The following is a 12,926-nucleotide window of genomic DNA, read 5'->3' as shown; positions in this document are numbered from 1 at the left end:
CTGAATTTGAGGTTCTTTACCAAGGAATTATGCCACCAGTCCTGCAGTAATCTATAATAATTAAAGTTTGAGAAAATCAGGATTGCTCTGGGTGGCTGGTTCCCTGGGAGACAGACCCGTGTAATTTTACCAGAATCGTGAGTTTCAAGAGAGTTATGCAGACAAGTTTGAAAACACAACTGAAGAGTATTTAGACATTATTTTGGCTTCCTGTAGCTTTGAAAGGCATGAACTACTTCATTAATCTTAGTGCAGAGCTTTGGGGGGTGCAGAGGATGCGGGAAACATTCTGACAATACCTGAAAAAATCCTTCTTCTTTTCCTAAAACCAGGATGTTGTGGGCTCTGCCATGAGCATGAACAGGCTGGAATTGTCTTACCATGCCCTGTTGGGCAGACCTGTGCTTGTACTGGCATTAAGTGCTGTGAAATATTTGCTGTTGTTTCAGGGCTTCTCATTGTCAGGAATTTCCAAATAATGAGGGCTCTGGATTTTATACGTGGCCCCATATAGGCTGTGTATGCAAATCTTGTGCCATTTATAGTGCTTTACACACCAGCTGGTCTAACTTTGGGCATCTTTGGACCATAACTTTGCATTTGTTGTTGTTCATTAGTTTTTAAATATTGCATTTAGGAAAAGTGCTGCTTCTTGATGTTTTTGGGCAGTGTTACAGGGCTGGCACGGATTCATTTCAAATACACTCCTGATAGATGTGCTTGTATTAACATGAGAACTTGATGCATATTTATTTTGTTCTGTTTTTGAAAGAGAAAATGGGTAAATGTTGCTTTTGTATCTTCTATTTGTAATTTATCCTGAGAATTTCTACTTGTGCTCTGCTGTTATTCTTTCCTCCTTTACCATGTTTCAAGCCTCCAAATTTGATCTTTTAAGTGGATACATGTAGGGTTTTTATGGAAATTTGTATGTACACAGCTGCTAGAAAATAAGAGAGCATGTGCCTGTGAAAAATGATTACCAAATAAGCCTCCCAAACTGAAGTCTGGAAAAAATAGGTCTTTCCAAGAAGGCTAGAGGTTTATTGGAAAGGAAGAAAGCAAGCCAATTTGAGTACTTTGCACAGCTGTTTTAACAGAGTTATTTCATACATGTGATTCTATAGAATAATTTGATGCCAGAAGTAATACATGAACTGGGTTTTTTTGTTTTGAATCAGTGGCAAATATAAAATTAGTTTCATGTGGTCAAAAACTTCTGCATTTTGGAATGAAATAGCCAAAAGTTTGGCTCATCTTGCACTTGTAAAATGCTGTAGCTCAGTAACAACTGCATTTTCTGATCATAAGTAGAAGGAACAGACACATTTTGGCCTTCCTAACTGCAAGGTTAAGGGTTTAAAATTTTTGTTGCTAACAATGAGCATAATAAAAATCTTGTTTTAAATTGAAGGGCGATGCTTTTCGATTCTTTGACAAATTAAATACCCATACTAAGTGAAAATGTCATTTCTTAGATGTAGATAAGAAAATCCTGCTTTCATATTTCTGTGCCTGTAGGTGCCTAGTTCTTGGTTTCCACCATCAGAAATGTGTAAAGAAGATTTAATAACATACAGAACGCTGGTGCTCCAGTGGAGGGGATGTGAGTCCTCCCACCCATGTGTTGGGAGATATCTAATGACAAAGAGAACACATTCTCTAGGTAGAAGTGCAGCAGATGCCAAACAGCTGTGAATCATCTGTTTCTGTTGTGGAAGAAATGAGAACCTTTAAGCCTGAATTGAAGAAAGATTTATTTGTTTGTCTGTTTGTCTTAGCACAAAATTGACTGGTTTAACCCTTTCTCTCCATTGCTAATTGCAGTTGTTTACCTACTTACTTAGATTAATAAAGAATTCTGGCTGGCTGTCCCTCTTAAAACCCTTCAAATTACATCTCATTAGAAGTCAGTAAAAACAAAGTGTCAATTTAGAAGTCAGATCCTGTTTTGTCCTTGTTAATGTCCCTTGACATTAAGTGCCTGTAAGTAGCTGACCTTCACACCCACCAACATAAATAGCTCCAGTAATAACCCTGCTTGTGCCTGTCCAGTGCCATGGGGCTTTTGGTGCTTTGACACCCAGGGGTATCCTGCTTCTCTTCAGTCCCATCATTTTTGTGTTTTGCTGGCCTCTGCTGCTGCCTCTTTAGCATTCCCAGTCCATTTGGTCCATGGTTTTTCTCCTTTGGGAGATGATTTTTTGTATCCCCTGGGTTCATCCACTTCTCTCCATCAGCCACACTCCCTGCCAGAATTATCTATTCCATCAGTAAAGGCATATTTTGGAATACAGTTAGACAACAGAATGCCTCTTTTTCCTTGGCCTTTGATTGTTTTCAATCAGAAATGAATAGTTTTAAACCTAAATACTTCACCAAGCATGAATGGCTTTCCCTCTCTCATCCTGACAGCTTCTTTATGCTGTTGCAAGGTCCAGCAGTCTTTTTGGTGAACTCAGCATGTTATTTCTGAGCCCTGATGCACAAGTGCTCTCCACACACACACACAGAGCATTCCTGGGTGCTTGCTGTGAACCTTTGGAGCATATCCCAATTTAATGGAATGGTTTGCTCTGTCCACTGGAGACTGAGGCTGCCAGAGGCCAGGAATGGGAGAAGAAATGTTGTGCACGTGGGTTGGTTTTCAGAGAATCTGCAGAAAGAAAAGGACTGAGAAGCTTCCTGGAGTTGTGAAAGTTGTACTGAGAGATGTGGGAGGGAAGAATCTGAAACAAGAGGGGTTCAAGAAAGGTGATTGATGTGCTGGAGGCTGAGGGGAGAAGGCAAAATTAACAATACTGGTTTGTCTACCTTGGAAATGGAAATTGCCAAATCTTTTCCAGTCTCTTGAGAGTTTGCTTTTTGTGGCTTATTCATGAACTTGGTGAGCCATTAAACGAGCAATATTAGCACTCAGACTTTGGTTTTAATGGTAGAACACCATTGATGAAAAATGCCAGTTAAGGTTGGAACTAACAAACTGTGGAACTGTTTCTGGATTATTTTCCTGCTCTTGCTTCACAAGTCTGACACTCAGACTGCTGTCGTGTCCCTTGGGAGCTGAGGCATGAAAACAGAACGAGTGTGTTTGGGCGGGGGCTCCTCACATGTGTGGATCAAAGGGACTGGCTCTGAAAGCCTCGCTGACTTACTGTCACTGGGGCACTTTGTCTCCAAAGGCAGCTTGGAATTCTGCAGATGCAGTGTTGTTACAAAATTATTATTGACACTAAACAAAGGAATATGTTTTCAATTTTTTTTTTTTTAATATGAATCAAAGTTTTCTGCGTTTCAGCGGTATTTTTCATGAATGCAAATGTATAAAAATAAGATTATTCAGTGCTTTGCTTACTTTTTCGGCTTCTGTTAAGGTCCAAATTAATGTTGTCTCTTTCCTCGTTGCAGAATCAGTCTGATTAATATCACGGAAGAACTGGGGGGTTTTTGTATTTTAAGGTATGCATTTTAGTAGCTAGTATATTTATGCAGGACACATAAGATTATTATTAGAAGCCATTTAGGGTAGATTTAGGATTTATTTGACTCTTTTTTTGCTGGCAAGACAGCTGTAGCAATATTAACAAGTATTTTGTATGTTAGACATTTTAGGAAGTGCTGTCTTATTGGATGCTGGTTTATTCTTAATTTAAACAGACTCTACTGTAAGGTCAGGATTTGATGATCCTTGTGTGTCTCTTCTAACTCAGGATATTCTCTGATTCATTTAAAGGGAGATGTACTTGCTTGGTTTGCATTTTCTTGATCCACTACAGGATTGGGTCTCAAGCAGTTCTTTTTGTACCTCAGAATCAAAGGAAATGTATAATGCTCCACAGATGCAACAATTGCAAACAGTTGTTTGAGAGAATTTTAGAGAAGGCATGCTACACTTTAAGGTGGTCGTTATGTGACAGAAGCTGGAAGTGCTTCTTTTCCTGGTGTTGTGTTAGGAAATAATCAAAGCATCACTTTTTGTGTTATTTAATGAGATGAAGTATTAAAACCCTACAAAATCCCATCAGTGTTGTCGGAGTAGATGGAGAAAAACAGAATCCTTGAGGTTGTGCTGCAAAGAACTGTGTGCTTCAGAAGTCAGAGTCCAACTAATTCAGCACAGAACAGGGAGCATTAAAAAGCCTGCACTTTCCCTTACTAGAAAAGCAGAGTAGTCCCATCACAGCCCCTCTGTTGTTCCTTCCCACCTGCTATGAAAACACACCAGCCTGTGTTTTGGAGAAAAAGTCCTGTTCCACTTTGCTTGGTTGGATACCACACTTGCCAGAGGTTTGAGAAGGTTTTTCATCAAGGCACATACTAAAGCCAATCCTTTTTGCTTGCTTAGAGTCCTAGTTTCATTTAAGTCAGTGTCTGTTTTTTCACAGTCTCTGGGCACGCTGATCTTCCTTCCAGCCTTCACCACAGACCTCATCACATGCCGTGAGAGGTTACCATTGCACTTGTCTAAGAGGAAAAAAAAAAGATAAAGAAAAATATTATTCTGATTCGTATAGAGCCAAGATACATTCTGTTGATTGCTTGGGGTCTTTAGAGAACCTTACACAGTTCAGGGTATTTCTGGGTCAGTGATTTTTCTATTTGGATGGTGGAAAGTGTACAGACATATGCTCCAGTGCTTTTATATTGTGTTTGCTTCTGTTTCCTCATAGGCCTTTGAGAAAGAAGCTGAGGGATGTTTGGAGAGAAGGCTGGAACTTTTCTGTGGAGTTGACATAGTTAGGCACAATAATAAGGACTGATGATAGACAACTCCCTGAAAAGGAAACGAAAATGGTGTTTATAGAACCCCACAATGTGTATTTCCAGAAGAATTGAATGAGAGGCAGAGTGCAAGAAGATGAGGTAACTGCAGGCAGATGGGCTTCTCTTTTTGTCTCTGGGCTCCTTCTGGGTACAGATAACAATCCTCCTGCTGTCAGACACTGTCCTGTGCCCTGCACAAGTTTTTGTTTTGGAATACATGGCCTCTCCTTCACTTTCTGTTATAATAATTCATTTATTTCTTGTTTGGTCTTTCAATTGAATGTAATTCTCCTGCTTTCAGAACTTTTGCTCTCTTGTCCATGTCTGCAATATTATTCATCCCTTTTCCCACGTGTTGGATGATGGTACAGCCCTTCCCAATGGCCCTTTTGGTGTTACTGTCCATCTGCCTCAAGAGCCTTCAAGAAATTGAAGGAGGTGCAGTGTAAGTGGTGAATCTCTTGTGGTTTGTGCAGCTTGTCACCTCCTGGTCAGTAAAAAAACCTGATGCAAACAGTGCATTGATTTTACATATATCAAAGTGGTTATGAACCAGAAGTTTCCTAAGGCAGTTGGAGCTCTGGAGGTGCTCAGACAGAAGAGCTGTGTGGTCATACCTGTGTGTTGGCTTCAGACTCCTCCCTTGGTTCCTTTAAATCTCTGGATCAGTGTCCTTGAGTCCTGTGGGTGAGGTTTTCCTGTGTTCAGGGAGATCCAAGTTTCTTATTATATTTATATTTAAAATTTAGACATTTTTCAGCTACTTTGAGTGAAGCTTACTTGCATTTCTATCCTTGTAGAAATTAGCCTATAATGGGATATTTTGGCAGAGAAAGGTTGAGACTTAGAGCAATTTTATATCCTTGCCTATAAGTAATCGAGTTGTTTTTCATCTAGAGCTATGTTCTTTAAAGCAGATCATAATTTGAAATATAACCTAGATGAAAAAATTGTTAAAATATAACAATAAAATATTTGTTAAAATATAGCTTTCTTTTTTTCTTCAGTTTTTTCAGTTCTTTTATTCAGTTGAGTGGGGATGATGCTCTCAGGAGATGGAATTGTACCCTTTAGCAGCACAAGACAATAGTGCTTGTCATTTAATTGTTATATAAATATTCACCCAGTGTCTTTATATCCTTGTTCTTTGGCTTTCTAATGCAGATCCCTGCCTTGCAGTGTCACAGAAGTGTTAGCAAACCTCAGCTACTCTCCACTGAGGGGTTGATTTATGTTTCACATCATGGCCAAAGTAAAGAATTAACTGAAAGCAGAATCCAGTGCCATCTAGACTTTGTATGTGGTTTTTGGATCGTAGATCTGCATTGCCAAAGGAAAAAAAAAAAAAACCAGCTAAAGAAGAAATCTTGCAATAAATTAAAACCCACACTCCTAATTCACTCACTATTGTGTGATTATACAGGAGCTGGCTGGATACTTACAGTGTAAAAAGCCAAAAAGAACTTTTCCTTATGAGATCTCTCCAAATGTTTCCCTCAGCTGCTGCTGTAACAATAAATAAACACAGGACAATAAAAAACAAGACTAAAATGATTGAGCCTAAATCCCTTAATTACAAGGTTTATATAAATAGGTAAGACTATTCAGGAGAGAAGGACTGTGAAAAAAATCCTCTATTATTTTAGCAAGGGTGCTTCATTATATGTATAATACAACCAGTTTTGGAAATACTGAAATGTAATCTCTTCCTGAGAAACGTATGTGATAAATCTTCAGAAAATAGTAAGCCACTGTACATAGGGAAAGTACAGTCTGTGCTTCCAGGGCATTTCCCAAGATAAATTTACCTCATGAATGAGGTCCTTAGTTGTTGAAAGGAATCTGAAGTAGAAGACACACCAGGTTTTCCAAGTTGAAAACTCCATCAGGGAGTTCATCATTATGCACATAAGATCAGCTGTTCTATGGTTTAGTCCATGTGTCAGCATTTTTTGTATAGTAATGTTTGTTCTGAATTTGGTCAGCTGCATAAACTTAAATCTAAAGATGTGGTGAATTTGAACACCAGAAGGAAGTGGGGTTTCTTGAGGGTTTCTTTTTCTGGCAAAGCAAGTGGTCAGCTGTATTGTTCTGTGTCTCAAAAAAAAGAAGAAGAAACCCCAAGATATGAAGGTGGTTATCAGTGGTAAATGTTGGCCACCTTTTGGCCATGGTAATAATCATGAAACAGATTAAGAATTTGTTTCTGGCATGCAACCAGGATTCAGGATTGCAGCATTTTCAGATTTCTGGTTCTCACAAAGCAGAGTAGTCCCATCTCCTTGCTTTCAAGGGGAATGAAGACTACAATGAGATCTGTAGCAAAAGCAAAATTGGCACTAGAATGATAACCTCCACTTTACTCACTTGCTAGATTTTATATGTGGGATTCAAAGTAAAATACAATCAGTCTAATCTGGGCTGAGGTAAAATACAGTTTCCAGATTAGCCTGATTTCCCTTAGAGCACCAGTATCCATCTGTACTTGGAAATCTGCAGTAAAAAACATGTGATCACTAAGTCATTTGCTGTTTACAGATGAACCAAGTGCAGCTTTGATCTCCAGCATTTTTTCATGTTATTATGTAGAACCATATTTGACCTGTCCTTGCTGTGGAAGGCAGCTTCTCAGGACTCATGGCTGACAGCCAGCCAGTGATATCTAATGTTATCAGAACATTGAGGAGCTGTTACCTGTGTGTGCTGCAGAGAAAAGGGCACACCATGGCCACAGGTTGTTTTTCATTACATCCCTTAAGGTGTGTTGCAGAGACTTTGCATTACCTACAAAAATGCGTGTTGCATTACCTAGAAAAACTGTGAAAACAGGAAAGGTAGGAGGTTTCTAGTTAATGGGGATACTGGAAGTAATAGACAGAAAGCATTGCAAACTATCTTTTGTTTTCATACAATTGCAAAGCAGACTTGTGTGTGTTCATTTCTGCCCTTAGTTGGTCTAAACAAGGCAGCAATTATGTTTTTATTTTGTAATGAAGCATCATTCAGCACAAAGTTTGTCTTAGAGTAAATACCTATTTCAGATTGAATTCTGTAAGGTCTTTGCTCCTGTATTTGAATGCACTCATCTGCATTTTTAAGATGTGATTCTTTTGATATTTTAGTTTACAAAGGTCCTACCCTCTCTGTCTCTCCTTTCTTCACGATCCCACCCATTTCCTTGCTGGTAGGGGGGTTTAGCTGACTTCTTGATGAGCCAGTTTAGCTCTTCACAAAGAAAAGAAAAAAAGGTTTTCCTGTTTGTTTAATGTCAAGGTGTGGAGGAGCACCTGTGCAGCACAGAGGGGGGAGGAGGCAGAAACCAGGCAGGTGTTAATGAGATTGTTGTAGGGTTGCAGCCATAGGTTCCTGAAGAGCTGCTGAGCTTGTCTAAGAACTCACTCTCATCCAAAAACTTGACTTCCAGCAGGGCAGTCCAGCAGACTCTCCCTTGGGTTGTTTCTGGTGTTTGTCTTCTCCTGGAGGAGCCAACTGATTTTCCTGGGCTGGTAGGAAATCAAGAGAGAAGAAGACATTTTTTTTTTTTTGACTTGGCTAGCAAGCTGCACTGAACTGCTGAGGGTTCAAACAGTGGGGCTGTAAGAAGGGAAGTCAAGGGGAATGTGTGGCCAGGAGGAGAAGAGCAGCAAATCCTTCTCAGAACTGTAGGTGCAGCTCCACCAGCTCGAGCAGCCTTGCAGAGCTTCACGTTGTGGAGCAGCCACAGAGTGCAGCAGAGCTGATCTCATGGCCTGCTGCTGCCACACAATCCAGCCAAGATCCTCCCTCCCTCTTCCTCTCACTTCCTTTTTTCTCTCTCCTTTTTTTTGCCAGCGTAGCAAGCTGAGTCAGTCCATCTTGGAGCTGAAGGAGGGCCAAAATCAGTGCCAGGGAGGGGATGGACATTTGAGGCCAGGAAGGGGTGGTGGGTATGGGGAACATGGGGCTACCTCTTCCCCTTTTGTCTGTGCTGTTCAACTCATGGTGCAGCACTTTCAAGCAAATCAGCCTGACAGAAGTTAGTTATTTTTCCAAATTTCATTATTTGTCTTGATGAATAGTCAAAGTGTATCAGCACCTCTTCCTTGCCTCAATATGTTGTCTCTCTTTCTAATGGCACCAGATCTTGCCACTCTCACCCTCTAACACAGGGGTTTTCAGTTCTTATGCTTGCCCTAGATATACATCAAGAAACAGAATAAAGCAAGTTTGTTCTTAAAATTACACTTGACCATTGCAGTTTATCTGATGTATTGTCTATGCACATTATTTTAAAGCAAAAAAGAAGAAAATTAAATCTTGGTTCACAGACATATGAATATGAGTTATGGAAAGTTCTGCTCTTGTTTTAGCATTGTATTAATGACGTGAGGTGGAGCAGTTAGGTGAAGGATGATCTTGATGTTTGCAGTATTTTCAGAGAAAGACTTAAAAGTAGTATTTAAAAAAAAAAAAAGTTTAAACCAAGATAGCATCCATATTTAAAAAGAGGAAAAGATAACCTGTATGTTTCAACTTCCTGTTTAAAAAGACAGTCTGGCAAAGCCAGTAGAGTGATTTAATTGGGGGGAGGATTGCTGGTGATGGTGACTTTTCTAACAGGCTGTTTATACAGTAAAGTACCAGACAAAAAATGACTGGCAATTGTATATATGTTTCAGGAGAGCATAGGGGAATAATTCCTGTATAGGCAGTCTTTCACAGACAGTAACTGATGATGGTTTTTAATGTCTTTTCTAACTATCATAGATATTTTGTAGGTGGACAAAGCATGTTTTGTTTCTTTGCTGGGCCTCTGCTTAGGGGACAGATTTTTCTGCAATGCCAACTGTTTGTCTGGCTTCACTTTCACAATCACATTTCTTCTAAAGGCTTCCAGCAAGACACAAGCATCCCTTTCATGAAAGAAGAGAAACAGCACAAGACAGAATCCAGAGCTCAGGGCAAATGTCTACCTGCAGTTCTAGCAGCAGGAGGATGTGAGGCTTTTTGTGACATTGCATGAGGTAGGCAGTGATTTAACAGAGCATTTTCAGCCCTTTAGCTTTGGTATGTGGGACGCACTGAGCTGGCAGTCGGAATGTGTCTGAATTTACAGTATTCTCGCACTGTGAGTGAAACCTACATGACACTTGTCTATTGAAAAACTTCAAAGGCATTACCCACACAAGTGTTTTTCCTTTTCTTTTCCTCCTTCAATTTGAGCTGCTCCTAGCTTAATGTTAGCTGTAACTCAGGCATTTTCCTGTGAGTTTTGTTTCTGGTTCTGTTCTCGAACAAGCAAGTATGAAGAAAACACCTCTGAAAGGGCAGATACCTTTATTGATTGCTAGCAAAGATTGCTGCTGATGCAGAGGAATAAAATAGATGCTATCAGTTTATCTTGCAAATGAATTGATCACCTCCGTGTTACTGAAATACCTGTAGGCATTTAATCGGTTCATTCACAGGTCATCCAAGTACATTGTCTTAACATTAGTTTTTATCTATTCTGTTTATTTCCTTCCAATCCCTACTTCATGCTTATTTGGCATAGGAGCATTTAACTGCTCCTCGTTAGGAAATCAGTAGTTACAGCTGGAAATTTGAGTGATTACTGTGATTTCTCCCTTTATAAGATAAATTGCAATTTGGCTTTAGTTTGGTTAGGGGGGTATAGAACCTATGTGTGCTCAGTGTGTCCTGGATTAAATCAAAAGTATATATTTTTGGGAAGCTTCTTGGGGAAATTGTGGAGGTAATTTGATGTAAGTATTGGGGGGGAAAAAGAAGTGAGATATTTCATGCACTATAAGCTTAGTCTTACCTAACAAAATGGATTTTCAGAAAATGGAAGGGATCAAACTCTAATGAATGGAACCAATCCCTGCCTTCCTAATCTATGGAATTTTAATTTGCTTGTTTAGAAAGCATAACAGTGGTTATAGAAACATGCATTTAAAAGCACTTTAAAATCACCAGGGCATCTAAGGAATTTGGGACACCTGTAGTCCTTGAATAATACTAATTGATATCTGTGAAGACTTTATGAAATCTGCACAAAAGATAGAATTTTGAGTGGCTTAAACCTTTATTTACAATTCAATACTGACAAGAAGTTGCTGAAGTCTCTCCTTCCTCTGGTCTCTCCCCTTTAACCTCTGAATTACTGAACTGGATGGAAATGTATCAGTCAATTAAACGTTGCTGAGAGCTTCAAAGGCTCTAACAAAAGTTAGAGGTGCACACTGAAGTTTCTTAGAGCTTTTCTAACTTTCTTAGAGCTCTTCAAAAATCAAAAGCAGATTATATTTCTACTTGTATGCAGGGTAGTACTGAGCCCAGTGTCAAGATAAAAAACCCAAACAAACTGGTTGCAGCAGATGCAGTTCTGCACCTGCAAGCACTGGGTGTTTTTCAGATGTTTGTGTGTACACACATACACACATTTATGTGTCATTTCAGGTACACAGCAAAGCCATGGAACTTATTTACTGGGAAATTAGGAAAATTTCCCAGCAAACACTGGGAAAATAAGTATTTACAATGTTCTCATTTGGACAAGATGAAAGTTAGAAAAAAGATAGAAGGAAGTTATTTAATATAGGTGATGATATGAAGGTATTAAAGTCCTGACAGGAGAGAAGAATTTCAGTTAGGAACTTTTATTATAGAAACTTACGACATTGACACTGTGTGTGTCATCTCACTGGTTACTGGTAATATCTCTTGTCATATTTTTGGCAATATGCAAAATAATGCCTTTTCCTCTTGTGTGAGTACTGCGTGTTTAGAGCAGAAGACAAAAGCACTTGTGTGGATATGTGGTTCTCATTTACTGTCTTTCTAACAGCTCTCTAATTAAATTCCTCTTCTGATTGTGTTGTGCAGGCAGCAGAACATCAGAATTACTGGATATGTTTATTCTGCTACAGAAACTTTGGGTTGTTCCAGTAAATTTATTTCCTCCTCAGTTTTACATATTCCAACTGTCGTTTCTGTGATTGTAGCTATGTAGAATCCAAAGCCAGGCCTTGAGGATCTGGCAGTTGTACATTCTAATGTGCTTCTTATTCCCATAGGATGGAGATACCTCTGCATTCGTGCTCTATTAAATATTGTAGTTGTTCGTGGGACATGGCTCGACTGGGCTGTTAAAGTGAGTGATAGAACAAATGGCCATATTGGCTTTCACTGGGCAGTACAGGAAAGTTCTGTGTGGAGTTTAAAATAGTAATTCATCTTGTAAATACCCTTAGACGCCTTGTTTGGCAGCTCATTGTTTAAATCCTTTAATCTTGGGAATTTGTCCTTACATTACGGATGCGTGCGGTTATTTTGATATCATCACAGTTTGAGGTGCCTTGTTCCATAATCCCCTATAAAAAGCACTACTGGCCTCTTGCAAATGCATTTCTGTGCATGGCCTTTTTAATTTGAGCTGACTTCTTCAGTTTTGTATTGGGGAAGACGGTGGAGCCTGATCTGATTTCCAGCACTAAACTGTGGCAGGGAGATTGAAGAGCGTAACGCCTCTGTTTGCAGGGTTCACAATTACAGCAAAAATTAAGGGTGGATTAAGGCAAGACCCATAGCTCCAGGTGAGGAACTTGAAGATTCACTCTATGTAAGTCCCAGGTCAAAGGACTCACCTGTGAGAAAAAGTGGGGAAACTGGAGAAAATGTGGGAAACTGCCATAGGTGGTCGAGGGTAGAGAACAACTTCCACAGAATCATTGAATCCTGGGATGGTTTCGGTTTTAAGGGGCCTTAAAGCTCATCCAGTTCCAACCCCTGCCCCTCCCACTAGACCAGATTGCTCAGAGCCCCATCCAGCCTGGCCTTGGACACATCCAGGGGTGGGACAGCCATAGCTTCCCTGACTCTGATGTGTTGTTGGTGCTGGAGATTTCGGTGTCTCCAAACTGATTCAGGCTCGTGACCGGGAGTCGGGTCTCTGCCTACTGCTTAACTGGATGTAAGAACACTGATGTTCCTGTGACAAGTTTAAAAGGTTGTCAGATGAAAATGGATCATGTTTTCAGCTGGGAATTGTTTGTGTGGCTGCCTACCCAAGATGTGTGTGTCTTACAAAGATAAGAGAGCAGATGAGAGCACTGTTCAGTCTCATCGAGTCCACTTGGGGTTTTTCATCTGCTTGAACATGCTTCACATGGAGACAAAGG

At 39.8% G+C, this 12,926-nt stretch overlaps 1 protein-coding gene across 15 annotated transcripts in view; it reads left to right on the top strand.

The window, feature by feature from the left end:
* Window positions 1–12,926, top strand: part of B3GNTL1 (UDP-GlcNAc:betaGal beta-1,3-N-acetylglucosaminyltransferase like 1) — a 105,173-nt gene that overhangs the window by 40,473 nt on the left and 51,774 nt on the right. The window contains exon 1 of one of the 15 annotated variants that reach the window (XM_069032815.1): window positions 4,749–4,863. The exons of 13 other annotated variants lie outside the window; for them this stretch is intronic. In XM_069032815.1, coding sequence (XP_068888916.1) covers window positions 4,837–4,863 — 27 coding nt within the window. In that variant the 5' untranslated portion in view covers window positions 4,749–4,836. Of the gene's footprint in view, window positions 1–4,748; window positions 4,864–10,488; window positions 10,509–12,926 lie in introns of those variants that run through there. One more of the 15 variants, XM_069032817.1, reaches the window with a different exon arrangement.

This window comes from Aphelocoma coerulescens, chromosome 18 (genome assembly GCF_041296385.1).
Source record: "Aphelocoma coerulescens isolate FSJ_1873_10779 chromosome 18, UR_Acoe_1.0, whole genome shotgun sequence".
Lineage (NCBI taxonomy): Eukaryota > Metazoa > Chordata > Aves > Passeriformes > Corvidae > Aphelocoma > Aphelocoma coerulescens.
This window is presented reverse-complemented; position numbering and strand designations above follow the sequence as displayed.